The 23502-nt window shown below is 46.3% G+C and overlaps 1 protein-coding gene and 1 non-coding gene across 3 annotated transcripts in view; one reads left to right on the top strand and one right to left on the bottom strand.

Moving 5' to 3' along the window:
- Positions 1 to 23135, top strand: part of CENPC (centromere protein C) — a 59601-nt gene extending 36466 nt beyond the window's left edge. Inside the window, exons 13-19 of one of the 2 annotated variants that reach the window (XR_005454673.1) lie at positions 407 to 475; positions 4094 to 4198; positions 7187 to 7312; positions 10668 to 10669; positions 11541 to 11636; positions 15174 to 15328; positions 20399 to 20418. Coding sequence is in view for 1 of the 2 variants with exons in the window: in XM_038759542.1 (XP_038615470.1) it covers positions 407 to 475; positions 4094 to 4198; positions 7187 to 7312; positions 11541 to 11636; positions 15174 to 15328; positions 20399 to 20489; positions 22785 to 22903 (761 nt within the window). In the remaining variant the exon portion in view is untranslated. Of the gene's footprint in view, positions 1 to 406; positions 476 to 4093; positions 4199 to 7186; positions 7313 to 10667; positions 10670 to 11540; positions 11637 to 15173; positions 15329 to 20398; positions 20490 to 22784 lie in introns of those variants that run through there. The other variant, XM_038759542.1, reaches the window with a different exon arrangement.
- On the bottom strand, positions 12513 to 12594 carry TRNAS-AGA. The gene has a single exon. It is a non-coding gene; the product is annotated as a tRNA-Ser (tRNA).
- Positions 23136 to 23502: the final 367 nt, after the last annotated feature.

The raw sequence follows: 23502 nt of genomic DNA, 5'->3' as shown, positions 1-23502 counted from the left end.
CTCGTTGTGGACTAAGGACATGTCTGCCAACTCTCTTCTATTGGACTCTCCCAAGCTCTTAGGACAGTGCTCTGCTCACAGTAAGCGCACAATAAGTATCCCACTGATTGATTGATTGCTCTGCCAGGCCTTTAAGACGCGTGGAATAACCAAGATCCGGATAGACCCAAGAGTTCACTCACCGAGGGGTTGCCGACTTTTCCAAGAGTAGAGCGGGATCTAGTGTTTTCATCCCGAGGTTAGTCTAGGAAGGCTGACTTGGAACCGGGTTAGTTTGCTTCTCCATCTCACCTATTGGTCGGCCAGCTACGTCGCACTTTTCGTTGAAAAAGAAAATTGGCAAAGCAGCCTTTAATCTGGAAATTCCACCACCGCCTCTTATTGTCTTCCCGGTTCCATCTTGCAGATGATGCGGAATACCCGTTGGATGGGCGATCCCAGCCGGCTTCAAACCGGAAAGCAAAGCAGAAATTCGGTACGCTTCCTCTAACTGTTATCCCTCTATTCCTCTATTAGAGAAGCAGCGTGGCTCAGTGGAAAGAGCCCGGGCTTTGGAGTCAGTGGCTGTGGGTTCAAATCCCGGCTCCGCCAATTGTCAGCTGTGTGACCTTGGGCAAGTCACTTCACTTCCCTGGGCCTCAGTTACCTCATCTGTAAAATGGGGGTTGACTGTGAGCCCCCCGTCGTGGGACAACCTGATCACCTTGTATCCCCCCAGCGCTTAGAACAGTGCTTTGCACATAGTAAGTGCTTAATAAATGCCAGCATTATTATTATCATTATTATTATTAACTGAATGTTTTCCCGGTGGGAAAACCTCCCACCTCCTCCAGGAGGCCTTCCCAGACTGATCCCCTTCCTTCCTCTCCCCGTCGTCCCCCTCTCCATCCCCCCATCTTACCTCTTCCCCACAGCACCTGCATATATGTATATATGTTTGTACATATTTATTACTCTATTTATTTTACTTGTACATATCTATTTTATTTTGTAGTATGTTTGGTTTCGTCTCCCCCTTTTAGACTGTGAGCCCACTGTTGGGTAGGGACTGTCTCTAGATGTTGCCAATTTGTACTTCCCAAGCGCTTAGTACAGTGCTCTGCACACAGTAAGCGCTCAGTAAATACGATTGATGATGACTGATGATGGGGAAAGACGTAGTGTTTGGGAGGAATTGGGAAGCGGAAAACCATTGTCCCAGCCGCCTCTCTGAAGGTGGCGGGGAGGAAGGGGAGGAGGTTAGGGGGCTTGGCAGTCCTGTCTAGTGATTGACTGAAACCAAAGCTTGTCTCCCCATTCCACCGTTGGGTAGGGACCGTCTCTATATGTTGCCAACTTGTACTTCCGAAGCGCTTAGTACAGTGCTCTGCACGCAGGAAGTGCTCAATAAATACGATCGATTGATTGATTCCATGAATTTCCACTCCTTAGCCGGAGAATGCAGTTGAGACGTAGCAAATGCCACTTGACAAAGACAAAACCAAGTTTTTTGTGCTCGGCTAATAACCCTGTAACGAAAGCCCTCTGGTTGTCAGGTAGTAATAATAATAATGGCATTTATTAAGCACTTACAATGTGCAAAGCACTGTTCTAAGCGCTGGGGAGGTTACAAGGTGATCAGGTTGTCCCACGGGGGGCTCACAGTCTTCATCCCCATTTTACAGATGAGGGAACTGAGGCCCAGAGAAGTGAAGTGACTTGCCCAAAGTCACACAGCTGACGATTGGCGGAGCTGGGATTTGAACCCATGACCTCTGCCTCCAAAGCCCGGGCTCTTTCCACTGAGCCACGCTGCTTCAAGATAGGTCGCCCCATAAGGCCCTCACTTTGACCCACACCTAAAATAGGTGCACAATAATAATAATAATAATAATAATAATAATAATGGCATTTATTAAGTGCTTACTATGTCCAAAGCACTGTTCTAAGCACTGGGGAGGTTACAAGGTGATCAGGTTGTCCCACGGGGGGCTCACAGTCTTCATCCCCATTTTACAGATGGGGGAACTGAGGCCCAGAGAAGTGAAGTGACTTGCCCAAAGTCACACAGCTGACGATTGGCGGAGCCGGGATTTGAACCCATGACCTCTGACTCCAAAGCCCGGGCTCTTTCCACTGAGCCACGCTGCTTCAAGATAGGTCGCCCCATAAGGCCCTCACTTTGACCCACACCTAAAATGGGCGCACAAGACTGCTAGCCCCACATGGGATGGCGATTGTCACCCACCAGATGATCTTGTATAGTAATTTTGGTACTTGTTAAGCACTAACTCTGCACACTGTTAGCCACTCTTCTAAGCACTGGGGTAGACATAAGTTAAGCAGGTCGGAAACAGTCCCCGTCCCGCGTGGGGCTCCCACCCTTAATCCCCATTTTGCAGATAAAGTAACTGAGGCCCAGAGAAGCGAAGCGGCTTGCCCAAGGTCACGCAACAGACACGTGGCGGGGCCGGGATTAGAACTCAGGTCCTTCTGACTCCCACCCTGTGCTCGGCTTCTCCAGCGCTTGGCCCATGGCAAATACTCAACAGCCGCCGCAGTTATAAATGAGGCAACCCCGTTTTATCCAGAGACACTCTTCAATTCCCTTGACAGCTTCAGTGCTTTGCACATAGTAAGCGCTTAGAAATTCCATTATTATTATTATTATTTCCGATCGAGACGTGTAGTAAAACCACGTGTCGAGGGAAGAATTCCACGCGCTCCACGGGGATCCCAAACCCGATTCCACCCCCTACCTTGGGTAGGAGGGACCGGGCCATCCTTCCTCTGAACAGAGTGGCAAGCAGGTCGTACCCTCCCAAGCGCTTAGTACAGTGCTGCGCACACAGAAAGCGCTCAATAAATCCGAACGACGAAGGCCGCGCGGTGCGGAGCCGGCCACGAGGGATGGGGCTGTGAGCCCACTGTTGGGGAGGGACCGTCTCTATATGTTGCCAACTTGTACTTCCCAAGCGCTTAGTACAGTGCTCAGCACACAGTAAGCGCTCAATAAATGCGATTGATTGATTGATTGGGGCGCGGGGAAGGGCAGGAGGTGGCTGCCGCCCTGCCCTCCGTGCACAGCCACGTTGGCGCGGGCATTGTTTGGACGACAGCTCCGTCGGCCAACCCGCCCTCGAGCCAAAAGTCCCGTTGAAGGGGGCAGGGGGTTGCCTTTTGAGAAGCAGCGTGGCCCCGTGGAAAGACCCCCGGGCTTGGGAGTCAGAGGTCGTGGGTTCAAATCCCGACTCCGCCGCTTGTCCAGCTCCGGGCAAGTCGCTTCACTGCTCCGGGCCTCAGTTACCTCATCTGGAAAGTGGGGATTAAGATTGTGAGCCCCACATGGACCAACCCGATCACCTTGGATCCTCCCCAGCGCTCAGAACAGTGCTTTGCACGTAGTAAGCGCTTAACAAAACGCCAAAATTACCATTATTATTTTCCTTGGCAGCTCTGCCTCTCAGTTGAGTTCCAAAGCCGGTCAGTGAATTCAGAAGGTGTTGTATAGTCATTTTGGTACTCGTTAAGCCCTTACTCTGCGCACTGTTAGCCACTGTTCGAAGCACTGGGGTAGATATAAATTAAGCAGGATGGAAACAGTCCCCGTCCCACGTGGGGCTCCCACTCTTAATCCCCATTTTGCAGATAATGTAACTGAGGCCCAGAGAGGTGAAGCGGCTTGCCCAAGGTCACGCAGCGGTCACTGTACCTCAGAAAACAGGACCCAATTCAATCGAGACCCTCCCAGTGGACGCCCATTTTTGGCTTCGCGAATGTGTTGAAAGCCTAGAGGCTATATCCATCTTTCTTTCCCATGTATTTGTACCTCTTTTGAAGTGGTTATGAAATGGGATAGAAACACTGAAAAACATAATCCTGTTGGGGAGAGAATCTTCTTTCATCCATTCAATCATTTATTGAGCGTTTACTCTGTGCAGAGCACTGTACCAAGTGCTTGGAAAGTACAATTTGGCAACAAATGGAGACAATCCCTGCCCAACAACAGGCTCACTAAGGAATGTTTTCCCTGAGAGTATTTTGGGGGGATTCCCAGCGCTTCCGAACGAGATAACCACGCCACTCAATTTCTTTTGGAAACTTCTTTTATTAGTATTGCCCACCAACACGCCAAACGTTCGTCGGACCAAGAGAATCCGAGTAAAGCCTCTGGAGTACTGGAGAGGAGAGCGGGTCAACTACAAGGTCCGCCCATCAGGTAAATCCTCATCATCGTCGTCGTCGGGATTTACTGAGCGCTTACTTGTGCAGAGCACTGTACTGAGCGCTTGGAAGAGTCCAGTACGGCAGAGCTGATAGCCACGTTCCCTGCCCACATCAAGCTTACAGTCTAGAGGGGGAGACGGACGTTAATGTAAATAAATTTATAATATGTAAGACAAATATAGATCATTTATATTCTCAGACTACCCTTCTGCAGTGATGTGGCACTCCTGCGCTGTGTAATTATTATTATTATTATTATGGCATTTGTTAAGCATTTACTGTTTTCAACACTGGGGTAAATACAAGTTAATCAGGTCAGACGTTGTTCCTGTCCCACAGTGGATGTACTTCCCAAACGCTTAGTACAGTGCTCTGCACACAGTAAGCGCTCAATAAATACGAATGAATGAATGAATGAAGGGAGAACAAGCAGAGAATCCCCACTTGACAGATGAGCAAATGGAGGCTCAGAAATGTTGAGTGACTGATAATATGTAAGACAAATATAGATCATTTATATTCTCAGACTACCCTTCTGCAGTGATATGGCACTCCTGCGCTCAGTGTTATTATTATTATTATTATTATTATTATTATTATTATTATGGCATTTGTTAAGCATTTACTATGGGTCAAGCACTGTTTTCAACACTGGGGTAAATACAAGTTATTCAGGTCAGACATTGTTCTTGTTCCACAGTGGATGTACTTCCCAAGCGCTTAGTACAGTGCTCTGCACACAGTAAGCGCTCAATAAATACGATTGAATGAATGAATGAATGAATGAATAATGGGAGAACAAGCAGAGAATCCCCACTTGACATGAGGAATTGGAGGCTTAGAGATTCATTCATTTGATCGTATTTATTAAGCGCTTACTGTGTGCAGAGCACTGTGCTAAGCGCTTGGGAAGTACAAGTTGGCAACATATAGAGACGGTCCCTACCCAACAGCGGGCTCACAGTCTAGGAGGGGGAGGCGGACAACAAAACAACAAATCTTAACAAAATAAAATAAGTAAATAATAAATAATAATAATATTATAATATATATAATATATCATGTTATAATAATAATAAATAAAATAGTCAATATGTGCAAGTAAAATAAATAGAAATAGATCTGTACAAAATGAAGTCTGTACTATGTGTAAAGCACTGTTGTGGGGAGGAGGAGAGGAAAAGGGGGGGCTCAGTCAGCGCTCAGTAAACATTCATTCATTCATTCGATCGTATTTATTGAGCACTTACTGTGTGCAGAGCACTGGACTAAGCGCTTGGGAAGTACAAGTGATGTTGAGTGAGTGGCCTAAGGTCACACAGCAGGCAAACGGCGGAGCCCAGGTGCCCAGCCCTAGGATGACTGCCGTTTCTCTCAGACTGGATGTCCGGTGGTGGATGTGCCCCTCTGTTCGGACTTCTGCTCTCGGAAATACATTTCCGTCGTCCGTCACGCCGGGACCCGCGGGCATGGCACGGGGCAAGGAGGACTAGCAAACCCGAACTCGGATCCTGAGTGGGGAATAGGAGGAGGCCTTCCCAGACTGAGCCCCTTCCTTCCTCTCCCCCCTCGTCCCCCTCTCCATCCCCCCATCTTACCTCCTTCCCCTCCCCACAGCACCTGTATATATGTATATATGCTTGTACAGATTTGTTACTCTATTTATTTATTTATTTATTTTGCTTGTACATATCTATTCTATTTATTTTATTTTGTTAGTATGTTTGGTTTCGTTCTCTGTCTCCCCCTTCTAGAACTGTGAGCCCACTGTTGGGGAGGGACTGTCTCTAAATGTTGCCAGTTTGTACTTCCCAAGCGCTTAGTACAGTGCTCTGCACACAGTAAGCGCTCAATAAATACGATTGATTGAATATGAGGACGTGAGACCAGAGGACTGGGAGTCAGGAGACCAGAGTCCTCAGCCCAGATCTGCCGCTGGCCCGCTGCATCTGCTTTGGCAAATCATTTAACCTCTCTGGGCCCTAGTTTCCACCTGTGCTGCTTGTCAGCTGTGTGACTTTGGGCAAGTCACTTAACTTCTCTGTGCCTGTTACCTCCTCGGTAAAATGGGGATTGACTGTGAGCCCCATGCGGGACAATCTGATCACCTTGTATCCCCCCACCCCAGCGCTTAGAACAGTGCTCTGCACATAGTAAACGGTCAACAAATGCCATCATTACTATTACAAGGGTGTTGTTCATCATAAAATGGGGTCTTTTTTTGTCTACTAGAAGACACTAATAATAATAATAATTATTATAATGGCATTTATTAAGCGCTTACTATTACTCTATTTATTTTACTTGTACATATCTATTCTATTTATTTGATTTTGTTAATATGTTTTGTTTTGTTCTGTCTCCCCCTTCTAGACTTTGAGCCCACTGTTGGGTAGGGACCGCCTCTATATGTTGCCGACTTGTACTTCCCAAGCGCTTAGTACAGTGCTCTGCAAAAGTAAGCGCTCAATAAATACGATTGATGATGATGATGTTACTGACTTGTACTTCCCAAGCTCTTAGTACAGTGCTCTGCACACAGTAAGTGCTCAATAAATACGATTGATTGAATACTATGTGCAAAGCACTGTTCTAAGCGCTGGGGAGGTTACAAGGTGATGAGGTTGTCCCACTGTGGGGCTCACTGTCTTAATCCCCATTTTCCAGATGAGGTAGCTGAGGCCCAGAGAAGTGAAGTGACTTGCCCAAAGTCACACAGCTGACAGTTGGCGGAGCCGGGATTTGAACCCACAACTTCTGACTCCAAAGGCTGGGATCTTTCCACTGAGCCACACTACACTAGGCAAATAGGGGGTTTTGCACACATCCTGAGGCAGACTGCTTTTCCCAAGCTGCGTGGCCCAGGGGATAGAGCATAGGCTACATAAATATAAATCATTTGATTTTTATTTTTCTCTGGCTGCCCTCCATTGTGTAATTCCACTGTGGTGGTTTTTTTTTTTTTTTCTGATCAATTCAGGAGGATTCGAAATTCATGGGATCATATCTCCGGATGCAGTATCACCGTACAAAGGAGCCAGCGGAAAAATGGAAAACCTCAACAAATTAGCCAAAAGAAAAGGAAGACCCCTTGAAAAGGAAAAAAGTATGCACTTGCTCCTGAGAATGTTTTTGAGTCTTGTTCTCTCTCTCTCTCTCTCTCTCTTTTTTAATTAATTAATTCATTCATTCAATTGTATTTATTGAGCGCTTACTATTTGCAGAGCACTGTACTAAGCGCTTGGGAAGTGCAAGCTGGCAACATCTAGAGACAGACAACAAAACAAAACATATTCATTCAATCGTATTTATTGATCGCTTACAGTGTGCAGAGCACTGTGCTAAGTGCTTGGGAAGTGCAAGTTGGCAACATCTAGAGACGGTCCCTACCCAACAGTGGGCTCACAGTCTAGAAGGGGGAGACGGACAACAAAACGAAACATATTAACAAAACAAAATAAACAGAATAGTAAATATGTACAGGTTAAATAGAGAAATAAATCTGTACTAAATGCAATCTGTACTATGTGCACAGCACTGCTGTTCTATTCTATTCTATTTATTTTATTTTGTTAGTATGCTTGGTTTTGTTCTCTGTCTCCCCCTTTTAGACTGTGAGCCCACTGTTGGGTAGGGACTGTCTCTATATGTTGCCAACTTGTACTTCCCAAGCGCTTAGTACAGTGCTCTGCACGTGGTAAGCGCTCAATAAGTACGATTGATGATGATGATGATGATGATGGGGAGGAGGAGAGGGAAAAGGGGGCTCAGTCAGCGCTCAGTAAATATTCATTCATTCAGTCGTATTTATTGCAAGCTGGCAACATCTAGAGACAGACAACAAAACATATTCATTCATTACAAAACATATTCATTCTGCTTCCAGAGTTGGTGGTTCCTTGAGATGTATATAATGCAATTTATGACTGTTACTACTTCTTAGAAAACATTTCAGCATTTAGAACTGATTTCAGTAAAGTGGATTCTTTGGCTGGGTTGAGAATGTGCAGGTCACACTGGTCGTTTTTCGTTGGCGGGAGAGTTGGATCTGACTGTGGCGATCCTCAGGGCCCAGAGACCTCCCAAGCTGGTGGAACTGGGATCGAACCAATCAATCAATCAATCAATCAATCGTATTTATTGAGCGCTTACTATGTGCAGAGCACTGTACTAAGCGCTTGGGAAGTACAAATTGGCAACACATAGAGACAGTCCCTACCCAACAGTGGGCTCACAGTCTAAAAGGGGGAGACAGAGAACAGAACCAAACATACCAACAAAATAAAATAAATAGGATAGAAATGTACAAGTAAGATAAATAAATAAATAAATAAATAGAGTAATAAATATGTACAACCATATATACATATATACAGGTGCTGTGGGGAAGGGAAGGAGGTAAGATGGGGGGATGGAGAGGGGGACGAGGGGGAGAGGAAGGAAGAGAAGCTAGAGAAGCAGCGTGGCTCAGTGGAAAGAGCCCGGGCTTTGGAGCCAGGCATCATGGGTTCAAATCCCGGCTCCACCAACGGTCAGCTGTGTGACTTTGGGCAAGTCACTTCACTTCTCTGGGCCTCAGTTCCCTCATCTGGAAATTGGGGAAAATGGGTGATACTGCATCAGGAGATATGATCCCGTGAATTTCGAATCCTCCCGAATTGATCAGAAAGAAAACAAAAAAAGCCACAGTGGAATTACACAAAGGAGGGCAGCCAGAGAAAAATAAAAATCAAATGATTTATATTTATGTAGCCTATGCTCTATCCCCTGGGCCACGCAAATTAGGAAAAGCAGTCTGCCTCAGGATGTGTCTGACTGAGCCCCACGTGGGACAACCTGATCACCTTGCATCCCCCCAGCGCTTAGAACAGTGCTTCGCACATAGTAAGCGCTTAACAAATACCATCGTCATTATTATTATTAGAAGAGGAACTGAGCGGCCGGCCGGTGGAGGGATTCCTACCACTGGCCTCAGTTTCCACGTGAAGTCGAACTTGGGGTCGGAGTTTACCTGGCGCTTGGGCTCAGCCTGGGTAGTGGCAGGGAAGCTCACCAGTTGGCAGACTTCCAGGGAAAAGGACCTGGCATTAGGCAAGGCAAGAACCTCGTCCCCCTCTCCATCCCCTCCATCTTACCTCCTTCCCTTCCCCACAGCACCTGTATATATGTATATATGTTTGTACATATTTATTACTTTATTTATTTATTTATTTTACCTTATTCTCCCTTCTGGTTCTGGTGCTTTTTCTCCATTTACACCTGTTGGCTGGTCAAATAATTAAGGCAATCCTATTCACTGAGCGCTGTGTGTAGAGTACTGTACTAAGTGCTTGGGAGAATTCAATATAGTAGAGTTAGAAACACTTCAGCTGCCCTAGACTGTAATCTTGTGAAGCAGCGTGGCTCAGTGGAAAGAGCCCGGGCTTTGTACATATTTATTACCCTATTTATTTATTTATTATTTTCCTTGTACCTATCTATTCTATTTATTTTATTTTGTTTGGTTTTGTTCTCTGTCTCCCCCATTTAGACTGTGAGACTACTGTTGGGTAGGGACTGTCTCTATATGTTGCCAACTTGTACTTCCCAAGCGCTTAGTACAGTGCTCTGCACGCAGTGAGCGCTCAATAAATACGATTGATTGATTGATTGGAAGGCCGGGAGCTGCAGTTTTCCGTGAGTGAATGACCTGTTCGTTGGACTGGAAGCATACTTAGCATTTGGTCCGCTGCTCTTTCTGATGTTCTTCGCGAGCCCTCCTCAAAAGGCAGTCTTCTCTCTCCCAGTATGGGGAGAGATTTGGGGTACTCCCAAATCGGGGGGCGGCGGGGAGGTTCCCGGAGGAAGAAGCTCCCAGCCACAATCTATTCCCGGTAGCGGCTTTCATGGGATGCCTCAAAGCAAAGTGGAACTCTGCTCTCAGTGCACAGAGAAGCAGCGTGGCTCAGTGGAAACAGCCCAGGCTTTGGAGTCAGAGGTCATGGGTTCGAATTCCTGCTCCGCCACATGTCTGTTGTGTGACCTGGGGCAAGTCACTTAACTTCTCTGAGCCTCAGTTCCCTCATCTGGAAAATGGGGATTAAAACTGTGAGCCCCACGTGGGACAATTTGCTTACCTTGTATTCCCCCCCAGCGCTTAGAACAGTGCTCTACACATAGTAGAGCACTTCCTTCCTCTCCCCCTCGTCCCCCCTCCATCCCCCCATCTTAACTCCTTCCCTTCCCCACTGCACCTGTCATTGCCATTATTATTAATTATTGATTGTCATTATTATTAATATTAATAGTATTTTGGTATTTAAGTGCATACTATGTGCCAGGCGCCGTTCTAACGCTGGGGAGATGCAAGTTAGGTCGAACACATTCCCTGTCCCACGTTGGGCCTTCCAGTCTAACGTGGTTATTAGAATAGACCTTCTCATTCAGTTAAGGGTTTCTATAAAAGAATTCGGAATTCAGAGAAGTGGTTTTAAGGTCTGATACCGTTTTTCTTTGCTGTTTCTTTTCGCGGAAAAAAATGCCGTTGCCAATTTGAATTTGTCTCTAGGAGACCCTTGTAAACCAACAAGCGTGGGGTGTCGCGGTACTAATCAAGAAGTTCTTTTGAGTAAGATCAGTCTATCCATACCGAGCTCCTCTTGCGTCCACAACTCTGCACTTGGAAGACTAGATGGGATCCGTGTTATCGTGAAGTTCACAAACTAGCGGGGGAGGAGGATATTAAAATAAATTACAGCTAGAAGGATGTGTATAGGAGTTGGTGCTGAAATTCTGGCACGTAATAATAATGATGACATTCGTTAAGCGCTTACTATTCGCGAAGCACAGTTGGAAGTGCTGGGGGGGATACAAGGTGATCAGGCCGTCCCACGTGGGGCTCACAGTCTTCATCCCCATTTTATGGCTGAGGGAACCGAGGCACAGAGAAGTGAAGCGACTCGCCTAAAGTCACACAGCTGACGAGTGGCAGAGCCGTGAGAAGCGGTGTGGCTCCGTGGAAAGAGCACGGGTTTTAACGTCTGATGATCGTATTAATAATTGTGGTATCTGTTAAACGCTTCCCCACAACACCTGTATATATGTATATATGTACATATTTATTACTCTATTTTACTTGTACATATCTATTCTATTTATTGTATTTTGTTTGGTTTTGTTGTCTGTCTCCCCCTTTTAGACTGTGAGCCCACTGTTGGGTAGGGACTGTCTCTATATGTTGCCAACTTGTACTTCCCAAGCGCTTAGTACAGTGCTCTGCACACAGTAAGCGCTCAATAAATACGATTGATTGATTGATTGATTGATACGGTTTTCTTTGCTGTTTCTTTTCGCAGAAAAAAATGCCGTTGCCAATTTGGATTTGTCCCTAGGAGATCCTTCTAAGCCAACAAGCGTGTGGTGTCACGATACTAATCAAGAAGTTCTTTTGAGTAAGATCCATCTGTCAATACCGAGCTCCTCTTGCGTCCACAACTCTGCACTTGGGAAGACTAGATGGGATCTGTGTTATCGTGATAGCGGGGGAGGAGGATCCTCAAATAAATTACAGCTAGAGGGATGTGTGGAGGAGTTGGTGCTGAAATTCCGGCACATAATAATAATGATGCCATTTGTTAAGCGCTTACTCTGTGCGAAGCACTGTTGTAAGCGCTGGGGGGGATACAAGGTGATCAGGTTGTCCCACGTGGGGCTCACAGTCTTCATCCCCATTTTACGGCTGAGGGAACTGCGGCACAGAGAAGTGAAGTGACTTGCCCCAGGTCACACAGCCGACGAGCGGTGGAGCTGGAGCGGTGAGAAGCGGTGTGGCTCAGTGGAAAGAGCGCGGGTTCTGGAGTCAGAGGTCATGGGTTCTAATCCCGGCACCACCATTTGTCAGCTCTGTGACTTTGGGCAACTCACTTAACTTCTCTGTGCGTCAGTTACCTCCTCTATAAAATGGGGATTAAGACTGTGAGCCCCCCGAGGGATAATCTGATCACCTTGTAACCTCCCCAGCGCTTAGTACAGTGCTTTGCACATAGTAAGCACTTATTATTATTATTATTATAACTCACGACCTCTGACTTCCAAGGCCGCGCTCTTTCCCCTGAGCCACGCGGCTTCTCCACGGGACATATGGCGCATGGGACATATGAAGCAGCGTAGCCACGTGGAAAGAGATTCATTCATTCAGTCGTATTTATTGAGCGCTTACTGTGTGCAGAGCACTGCACTAAGCACTTGGGAATAATAATAATAATAATGGCACTTATTAAGCGCTTACTATGTACAAAGCACTGTTCTAAGCGCTGGAAAAATACATTCGTAGTCGGCAGGATTCGAACCTGCGCGGGGAAGCCCCAATGGATTTCTAGTCCATCGCCTTAACCACTCGGCCACGACTACCGACGCAGTACAAGTCGGCAACATATATAGAAGGTCCCTACCCAACAACGGGCTCACAGTCTAGAAGGGGGAGGCAGACGACAAAACAAAACATGGAGACGGGGGGCAAAATCTGGGAGTCAGAGGAGTCCGATGGGCCCGGGCGTCAGAAGGACCTGGGTTCTAGTCCCGGCTCCGCCACCGACTTCTCTGTTTTGTGACCTTGGGCAAGTTACTTAAATTGTCTGTGCCTCTGTACCCTCATCTGTAAAACGGGGATTGCTGCCTCATTCATTCATTCATTCATTCATTCAATCATATCTATTCAATCAATCAATCAATCGTATTTATTGAGCGCTTACTGCGTGCAGAGCACTGCATTAAGCGCTTGGGAAGTCCTCCTCTCTCTGACTTAGATTGTGAACCCTACATGGGACAGGAGTTATGTCCAACGTGATTAGCTGGTTTCTACCCCGGCATATAGTAAGCACTCAACAAATACCACACTTATTACTATTATTGTTATTCACTTAATGTTCATATCTTTAGATTCATTCATTCAATCGTATTTATTGAGCACTTACTGTGTGCAGAGCACTGGACTAAGCGCTTGGGAAGTCCAAGTTGGCGACATATAGAGGCGGTCCCTACCCAACAGCGGGCTCACAGTCTAGAAGGGGGAGACAGACAACAGACAACAGACGTATTAACAAAATAAAATAAATAGAATAGTGAGTATGTACAAGTAAAATAAATAGAGTAATAAAAATCTGCCCAAACATATATACAGGTGCTGTGGGGAGGGGAAGGAGGTAGGGCGGGGGGGATGGGGAGGGATGTCTCCAGCAGCGTGGCTCAGTGGAAAGAGCCCGGGCTTTGGATGCTATTCGTTAAGCGCTTAGTGTGTGCCAGGCACTGAACTAAGTGCTGTGGTAGATATTACTATTAATAATGGTATTTATTGAGTGCTTACTGTGTGCATAGCTATGTACTAAGCTCTTGGGAGAGTAAAATATAACATAATAATAATAATGGCATCTATTAAGCGCTTACTATGTGCAAAGCACTGTTCTAAGCGCTGGGGAGGTTATAAGGTGATCAGGCTGTCCCACTGGGGGCTCACAATCTTAATCCCCATTTTACAGATGAGGGAACTGAGGCACAGAGAAGTGAAGTGATTTGCCCAAAGTCACACAGCTGACAGTTGGCGGAGCCGGGATTCGAACCCATGATCTCTGACTCTAAAGCCTGGGCTCTTTCCACTGAGCCACGCTGCTTCCCCAACATCAGACACATTCCCTGCCCACAACAAGCTCACAATATAGATACAAGCTGATTCATTCATTCATTCATTCAGTTGTATTTATTGAGCGCTTACTGTGTGCAGAGCACTGTACTAAGCGCTTGGGAAGTACAAGTTGGCAACAGATAGAGACGGTCCCTACCCAACAGTGGGCTCACAGTCTAGAAGGGGGAGAAAGAGAACAAAAAAAACCCATATTAACGAAAAAAATAAATAGAATCAGGTTGGACCTAGTCGAAACATGGACCTAGTCCATGTCCCACATGGGGCTTATGGTCTTAATCTGGAACTGAGGCCCAGACTTGCCCAAGGTCACATGGCAGACAGGTGGCGTTCATTCATTCATTCATTCATTCATTCATTCATTCACTCACTCATATTTAGTGCTTACTGTGTGCAGAGCACTGTACTAAACGCTTGGGAAGTACAAGTTGGCAACCTATAGGGACGGTCCCTACCCAACAGCGGGCTCACAGTCTAGAAGGGGGAGACGGACAACAAAACGAAACATGGAGACGGGTGTCAAAATCGTCAGGACCAATTCATTCATTCATTGAGTCATATTTATTGAGCGCTTACTGTGTGCAGAGCACTGGACTAAGCGCTTGGGAAGTCCAAGTGGCGACATATAGAGGCGGTCCCTACCCAACAGCGGGCTCACAGTCTAGAAGGTCCAACAGAGGGGTTTCCCGAAATCTCACTGCCCAGAACAAAGTGACCCACTCTGCTCAAATCTATGGCAGAAAGACTGCGGTTCCGACGTTCGCGTGATTTTGTATTTTTTAATTAAGTTCTTGTATCATTATTATTATGCCGTTAAGTGCGTACGATGTGCCAAGCCCTGTTCTGAGTGCTAGGACGGGTAGAAGTTCCTGCCCCCACAGGCATTGGACCCCTTTTAGACTGTGAGCCCACTGTTGGGTAGGGACTGTCTCTATATGTTGCCAATTTGTACTTCCCAAGCGCTTAGTACAGTGCTCTGCACATAGTAAGCGCTCAATAAATACGATTGATGATGATGAAGAAACTAAGACAAAAAGAATTGAAGTGACTTGCCTAAGGTCACACATCAGGCAAGGGGGTGGAGCTGGGATGAGAATCCAAGTCCCCCGAGTCCCAGGCCCGCACTTTTTTAGCTAGGCCACTCTGCTTTTACGTTCCTACCAACAGAATTTTTCTCATCGGAGCTCAAGGAATTGTTGTCGTTGTTGCGTATAAGAATATCCAGGTGCCTAGAAACACTGTATTTCATGTTTTGAGAAGGATCGGTAAACTTACATATATATTTTTCCTTTAGGTTGCGTGAGGCCCAAAGGCACATATACGTATTGTCTTGGTGACGACTCTCTGATGGTATATAAAAGTTTGAATACAGCCTCATTTTCTGCTGGCAAATTGGTCTTGGGACCATTTAAAGTAAAAGGAAACCAACATGTCTGTTTCGACACACTGGTGAGTACATGCTTTTCTCCCGTTATTCAGTTTTCACGGGGACAGGGGGAGTCTTTTAGTAGTCTCTCCTACTTGAGCGCTGTACTCAAATCCCGGCTCCGCCAACCGTCAGCTGTGTGACTTTGGGCAAGTCACTCAGTCAATCAATCAATCAATCAATCGTATTTATTGAGCGCTTACTATGTGCAGAGCACTGTACTAAGCGCTTGGGAAGTACAAATTGGCAACATATAGAGACAGTCCCTACCCAGCAGTGGGCTCACAGTCTAAAAGGGGGAGACAGAGAACAAAACCAAACATACTAACAAAATAAAATAAATAGAATAGATACGTACAAATAAATTAAATAGAGTAAAAAAATCTGTACAAACATATATACATCTATACAGGTGCTGTGGGGAAGGGAGGGAGGTAAGATGGGGGGATGGAGAGGGGGACGAGGGGGAGAGGAAGGAAGGGGCTCAGTCTGGGAAGGCCTCCTGGAGGAGGTGAGCTCTCAGCAGGGCCTTGAAAGGAGAAAGAGAGCGAGCTTGGCGGATGGGCAGAGGGATTGGGGGCATTCCAGGCCCGGGGGATGACGTGGGCCGGGGGTCGATGGCGGGACAGGCGAGAACGAGGCCCGGGGAGGAGATGAGCGGCGGAGGAGCGGAGGGTGCGGGCTGGGCTGGAGAAGGAGAGAAGGGAGGGGAGGTAGGAGGGGGCGAGGGGATGGATGGACAGCCTGGAAGCCCAGGGTGAGGAGTTTCTGCCTGATGCGCAGATTGATTGGTAGCCACTGGAGATTTTTGAGGAGGGGAGTAATATGCCCAGAACGTTTCCTCTTCAAATTGAATACAGGGAGAACATGTAGTGAACAATTTTGCCTTCTGGTTGCTGAAGCATAATAATAATAATAATAATAATGGCATTTGTTAAGCGCTTACTATGTGTAGAGCACTGTTCTAAGCGCCGGGGGAGTTACAAGGTGATCAAGTTGTCCCACGTGGGGCTCACAGTCTTAATCCCCATTTTACAGATGAGGTAACTGAGGCTCAGAGAAGTTAAGTGACTTGCCCAAGGACACATAGCAGACAGGTGGTAGAGTGAGGATTCGAACCCAGGACCTCTGACTCCAAAGCCCATGCTCTTTCCACTGAGCCACGCTGCTCCTCCGTTTCAACTACTTTGGACCTGTGACTTTACCATTTAAAACTGTTTTGGGGGGCTTTTAAATATTTATGGTATTTGTTAAGCCCTTACTATGTGCCAGGCACTCTCTGCTAGGCGTTGGGGTAGATATAAGCTAATCAGGTTGGACACAGTCCGTGTCCCACGTGGGGCTCCCAGTCTGAATCTCCGTTTTACTAATGAGGTAACTGAGGCACAGAAAAGTTAAGTGACTCGCCCAAGGTCGCAAAGCAGTCAAGGGGCACAGCTGGGATTAGAACCCAAGTTTTTTTTCTTTTTAAATGGCATTTATTAAGCGCTTACTATGTGCAAAGCACTGTCCTAAGTGCTGGGGAGGTTACGAGGTGATGAGGTTGTCCCACGGGGGGCTCACAGTCATAATCCCCATTTTCCAGGTGAGGGAACTGAGGCCCAGAGAAGTGAAATGACTTGCACAAGGTCGCAAAGCAGGCAAGGGGCACAGCTGGGATTAGAACCCAAGTTGGGTTTTTTTTTTGAATGGCATTTATTAAGTGCTTACTATGTGCAAAGCAGTGTCCTAAGCTCTGGGGAGGTTACTGAGTGCTTAGTGGGTGCCGAGCCCGCTACTAAGTATATCAGTATGCTTAGAAAAGTATAATAATAATAATAATAATGGCATTTATTAAGTGCTTACTACGTGCAAAGCACTGTTCTAAGCGCTGGGGAGGTTACCAGGTGATCAGGTTGTCCCACGGGGGGCTCACAGTCATAATCCCCATTTTCCAGGTGAGGGAACTGAGGCCCGGAGAAGTGAAGTGACTTGCCCAAGGTCGCAAAGCAGGAAAGGGGCACAGCTGGGATTAGAACCCAAGTTTTTTTTTTTTTTTAAATGGCATTTATTAAGCGCTTACTATGTGCAAAGCACTGTCCTAAGCGCTGGGGAGGTTACTGAGTGCTTAGTGGGTGCAGAGCCCGCTACTAAGTATATCAGTATGCTTAGAAAAGTATAATAATAATAATAATAATAATGGCATTTATTAAGTGCTTACTATGTGCAAAGCACTGTTCTAAGCACTGGGGAGGTTACCAGGTGATCAGGTTGTCCCACGGGGGGCTCACAGTCATAATCCCCATTTTCCAGGTGAGGGAACTGAGGCCCAGAGAAGTGAAGTGACTTGCCCAAGGTCGCAAAGCAGGCAAGGGGCACAGCTGGGATTAGAACCCAAGTTTTTTTTATTTTTAAATGGCATTTATTAAGCACTTACTATGTGCAAAGCACTGTCCTAAGCGCTGGGGAGGTTACTGAGTGCTTAGTGGGTGCCGAGCCCGCTACTAAGTATATTAGTATGCTTAGAAAAGTATAATAATAATAATAATAATGGCATTTATTAAGTGCTTACTATGTGCAAAGCACTGTTCTAAGCGCTGGGGAGGTTACCAGGTGATCAGGTTGTCCCACGGGGGGCTCACAGTCATAGTCCCCACTTTACAGGTGAGGTAACTGAGGCCCAGAGAAGTGAAGTGACTTGCCCAAAGTCACCCAGCTGACAATTGGCGGAGCCGGGATTTGAACCCATGACCTCTGGGTCTTTCCACTGAGCCACGCTGCTTCTCCAAGTTCTTCCGATTCCCCGTGCTCCGTCCACTAGGGCAGACCGCTTCTCACCTGTTGGGTAGGGATCGTCTCTATCTGTTGCCGAATTGTACCTTCCAAGTGCTCTGCACACAGTAAGCGCTTCATAAATACGATGGAATGAATGAACTGGTGGTGGTACAGTCTTGGGAAGCAGCGTGGCTCAGTGGAAAGAGCCCGGGCTTTGGAGTCGGAGGTCGTGGGTTCAGATCCCGGCTCCGCCACTTAACAATAATAATAATAATAATGGCATTTATTAAGCACTTACTATGTGCAAAGCACTGTTCTAGGCGCTGGGGTAGATACAAGGTAATCAAGTTGTCCCACGTGGGGCTCACAGACTTAATCCCCATTTTCCAGCTGAGGTAACTGAGGCACAGAGAAGTGAAGTGACTTGCCCAAAGTCACACAGCTGACAGGTGGCGGAGCCGGGATTTGAACCCATGACCTCTGACTCCAAAGCCCGGGCTCTTTCCACTGAGCCACGCTGCTTTCCGCCACTTGCCAGCTGTGTGACTTTGGGCAAGTCACGTCACTTCTCTGGGCCTCAGTTCCCTCATCTGTAAAATGGGGATGAAGACTGTGAGCCCCACACGGGACAACCTGATTACCTTGTATCTACCCCAGCGCTTAGGACAGTGCTTTGCACATAGTAAGCGCTTAATAAATGCCATTCAAAAAAAAAACAACTTGGGTTCTAATCCCAGCTGTGCCCCTTGCCTGCTTTGCGACCTTGGGCAAGTCACTTCACTTCTCTGGGCCTCAGTTACCTCATCTGTAAAGTGGGGATTATGACTGTGAGCCCCCACGCGGGACAACCTGATCACCTTGTATCCCCCCCAGCGCTTAGAACAGTGCTTTGCACATAGTAAGCACTTAACAGATGCCAATTATTATTATTATTATTATTGTTATTATAGTAAGCACTTAACAAATGCCATTATTATTATTATTACTTTGCACATAGTAAGTGCTTAACAAATACCAACATTATTATTATTATTATTATTGTTATTATTATTATTAGTAGTAGTAGTATTAGTATTAGTATTATTATTATTGTATCTACCCCAGCGTTTAGTACAAGGCCTGGCACATTAGTAAATGCTTCCCAGGTACCATTTCAAAAGCAAGCATCCACACACAAAAACCCCTTGTATACCAGTATTTTGAGTTCTGACTCCACTTCACCTTGACTTAGAGAAGACATCTGTCGTCTTGATTTTGATTCCATTGGGAAGAACGTGCCGGGGATGGATGTTAAAGGAAACTGCTTTTCAGAAACCAAGTGTCTCCCTGGCTTTCGGGGCCAGGAGTGGTGGAGCTTGAGAGCAAATAATAACGATGGCATTCGCTAAATGTTTACTATGTGCGAAGCACCGTTGTAAGCGCTGGGGGGATACGAGGTGATCAGGTTGTCCCACGTGGGGCTCACAGTCTTCATCCCCATTTGACAGATGAGGGAACCGAGGCTCAGAGGAGTGAAGTGACTTGCCCAAAGTCACACAGCTGACAAGTGGCGGAGCCGGGATTAGAACCCACGACCTCTGACTCCCAAGCACGGGCTCTTTCCACTGAGCCACGCTGCTTCTCTAAATGTTTTGGAGAAGCACTCATTCATTCATTGAAGCAGGGTGGCTCAGTGGAAACAGCACAGGCTTTGGAGTCAGAGGTCATGGGTTCGAATCCCAACTCCGCCACATGTCTGCTGTGTGACTTGGGCAAGTCACTTAACTTCTCTGAGCCTCAGTGACCTCATCTGTAAAATGGGGATTAAGACTGCGAGCTCCACGTGGAACAACCTGATCACCTTGAATCCCCCCAGCGCTTAGAGCAGTGCTTTGCACATAATAAGCGCTTAACAAATGCCATCATTATTATTATTATTATTATTAATTCATTCAGTCGTATTTATTGAGCACTTACTGTGTGCAGAGCACTGTACTAAGCACTTGGGAAGTACAAGTTGGCAACATATAGAGACGGTCCATACCCAACAACAGGCTCACAGTCTGGAAGGGGGAGTGGAAGTTTGGGAGTCAGAGGACCTGGGTTCTAATTTCAGTTCCGCCACTTGTTTGCCGTGTGACCTTGGGCAAGTCACCTAACTTCTCTGGGCCTCATCTGGAAAATGGGGTTGAAGACTGGGACAGGGACTGTGTCCATCCTGATGATCTTGTACCAACCCGAGCGCTTAACAGATACCATTTGAAAAAAAGAAAAAAAAGAAAAAAGAACCAGTTATGAGTCAGACTTTAAGCATTTTAGCAAGACTTTGACAAACAAACTTTGTTTTCATTTTTTTGTAGGTGTTCTACATTATCCAAGGTGAACTCATATGTACCTTATGTAAGACACCTTACTATTTAACAGCCGGCGACACTTTCTATGTTCCTCCAGGTAAGATGTAAAGATCATCCTGTATATATGTTTGTACATATTTATTACTCTATTTATTTTACTTGTACATATCTGTTCTATTTATTTTATTTTGTTAGTATGTTTGGTTTTGTTCTGTCTCCCCCTTTTAGACTGTGAGCCCACTGTTGGGTAGGGACTGTCTCTATGTGTTGCCAATTTGTACTTCCCAAGCGCTTAGTCCAGTGCTCTGCACACAGTAAGCGCTCAATAAATGCGATTGAATGAATGAATGAATGAATGTTTTGTTTTGTTGTCTGTCTCTAGATGTTGCCAGCTTGCACTTCCCAAGCGCTTAGTCCAGTGCTCTGCACCCAGTAAGCGCTCAATAAATACGATTGAATGAACAAATGAATGAATATGTTTTGTTGTCCATCTCTAGATGTTGCCAGCTTGTACTTCCCAAGCGCTTAGTCCAGTGCTCTGCCCACAGTAAGCGCTCAATAAATACGATTGAATGAATAAATGATGGCTAATTTTTTTTCCCCTCTCCCCAAGAAGTAATAGTATCAGAATGGGCCCTCACTTCTGCTGTGGAATGATTTTATAGAGGGACTCGTCGTTTAAAATATCCTAACCTCCTGATCCAGCCTGCCCTGTCTCCCATGAGTGAGGTCTTTCCCTTAAAAAAAGGTCTCCGTTTTCCTTTAAACGACCGTCAAATCCGGATGGTTGAGAGACCAATTCTCCCGCACGTCCGTGCCCTCTGCTTCTTTTTCCTCCTCCGCCGCTGGCTCCTTTGCCCCGAGCATTTTAAATATTGAGTAGCAAAGAGAGAGCGATTGGTTCTCCTTGACTGCCGATTATCAGCTTTAGTCAGAGGTCTGAACCTTTAATTTCCATTAGGTGTTGGGGATTGTTAATTCAGTCGAGCTTTATGCTCTCCTGGACCCCGAAGGCGCAGATTTTTTGAAAATTGACCAACGGTCGTATTCATCACGATGAGTCCCTTAAGATGCTAAACTTCTCCTCTCCAAGGGATCAAGATTGTAGGCTCGTAGTTTTTGTCTACCATCGCACTCTCCCAAGTGCTTGGTTCGGTGCCCAGCACACATCAAGCGCTCAGTAAATACCAGATTGATGAATTGTTCATTTCGATCCTGTAGAAGACGGAAAATTGTGGTTTGAGTGGGCATCTCGGCATGGTGTTTTGTGAAGATCCAAGCCACGTCAGGTCCGGAGTGGCTTTAAAAATCGACGGTCTGCTCTGGTGTCAGACGCTCCTCAGTATCTCTTTCCCTTTCCAAAGCTACTTTTGTGTTTGGGGCGCGAAATCCCTCCCCTCAGATCTTCCAGAAAACTTCCTCTCATAATAATGATGGCATTTGTTACACGCTTACTATGTGCAAAGCACTGTTCTAAGCGCTGGGGAGGTTACAAGGTGATCAGGTTGTCCCACGGGGGGCTCACTGTCTTCATCCCCATTTTACAGATGAGGTAACTGAGGCCCAGAGAAGTGAAATGACTTGCCCAGAGTCACACAGCTGACAAGTGGGGGAGCTGGGATTTGAACCCATGACCTCTGACCCCAAAGCCCGGGCTCTTTCCACTGAGCCACGCTGCTTCTCGTGTCTCTCATGTCCTGAGACTGCTTGCAACTGGCAGAACGGGTTTTAAAGCAAGCGGGAGAGACAAGCAGAAACCATTTCAATTTCTCAATTTCAATTTCAATTTCAATTTCTCGTGAAGCCCCAAAACAAAAAATGCACCGCAGATTATGCGGGACAATGCGGTGATGGTCCTCCCAAGACTAGCAGATGCCCTGAAGTGAAAAGACGCTCTTTTTGCTCTCTTTCCCACCTTTCCATTCTCTTTCTGCGACGGCCGTATCTTTTTATCCTCTTAAATGTAAATCGTGTAGTGTCTGCCTGCCTTTTTAATTTTTTTCCTCCCTTTGGTTGTATTCTCCCCCCTTAGGTTGTATTCTCCCAGGCGCTTAGTACAGGGCTCAAGTTCCCAGGAGGTGTTTATTGAATAATCAATAAATTTTAGACTGTGAGCCCACTGTCGGGTAGGGACTGTCTCTATATGTTGCCAATTTGTACTTCCCAAGCGCTTAGTACAGTGCTCTGCACATAGTAAGCGCTCAATAAATACGATTGATGATGATGATGATGATAATCGACTCCTCTGAGCTGTGGTGACGGATAGTTTATTGGAGGGGGAAAGGAAGTCAAGGGCTGGAGAGGATCACGCTCTTTTTACGATCGATGATTGTCGCCGTATCGGCCCATTATGTCATGATTTTTTTCCCCTCACCTTTAACTTTACCTCCAGGTAACCTGTACAACATACAGAATCTCCTGAATCAGAAAAGCATTCTCCTCTTCACTCAGATAAAAAGCGAAAGACTGGAAGGTGTCTGTCTGGAAAGCGACTCCGACGACGAAGGCTGAAGTCGACCCGTGCAGTGCTTCTGTACAGTTTTGCCGTCTTTTCCGGACTCGCTCGGCTCTCTGTGAAAACGGAGACTTTATTCTAATGACGTACGCGATACATTTCCAATCTTCCTCGTGGGCGTGTGTACATATATATAAATATATATTTATACATATAAATGAATAAAATACAAAAACCAGCCCCATTTCAATAAAGGATATATGTTTTTAATCGGAGGGAAGACTGTTAAAATATTTAGATATTAAAATGTGATTTTTTTGGTAATAACTAGTGTTCGTCTCCGGAGTTTTGGGACGGTGGACGGTTCCATGGCGATTAAAATGGACATCCGCCCCTCGTCCTCTCAGTGCTTCCCCTTCCTTACCACCCCTGCCCCACCTGTCTCCCCTTTTTAGACTGTGAGCCCACTGTTGGGTAGGGACCATCTCTATATGTTGCCAACTTGTACTTCCCAAGCGCTTAGTACAGTGCTCTGCACACAGTAAGCGCTCAATAAATACTATTGATGATGATGATGATGATGAAGGCAGGGCTCCCCACATCCCCCCACAGCCTGCCACCCACTAGGACAACGCTCTCTAAGCACGGTGCTTAA

The sequence above is a fragment of the Tachyglossus aculeatus genome, chromosome 17 (genome assembly GCF_015852505.1).
Source record: "Tachyglossus aculeatus isolate mTacAcu1 chromosome 17, mTacAcu1.pri, whole genome shotgun sequence".
Taxonomy (NCBI): domain Eukaryota; kingdom Metazoa; phylum Chordata; class Mammalia; order Monotremata; family Tachyglossidae; genus Tachyglossus; species Tachyglossus aculeatus.
Note: the sequence above shows the minus strand (reverse complement) of the source record. Positions and strands in the feature narration are given on the sequence as shown.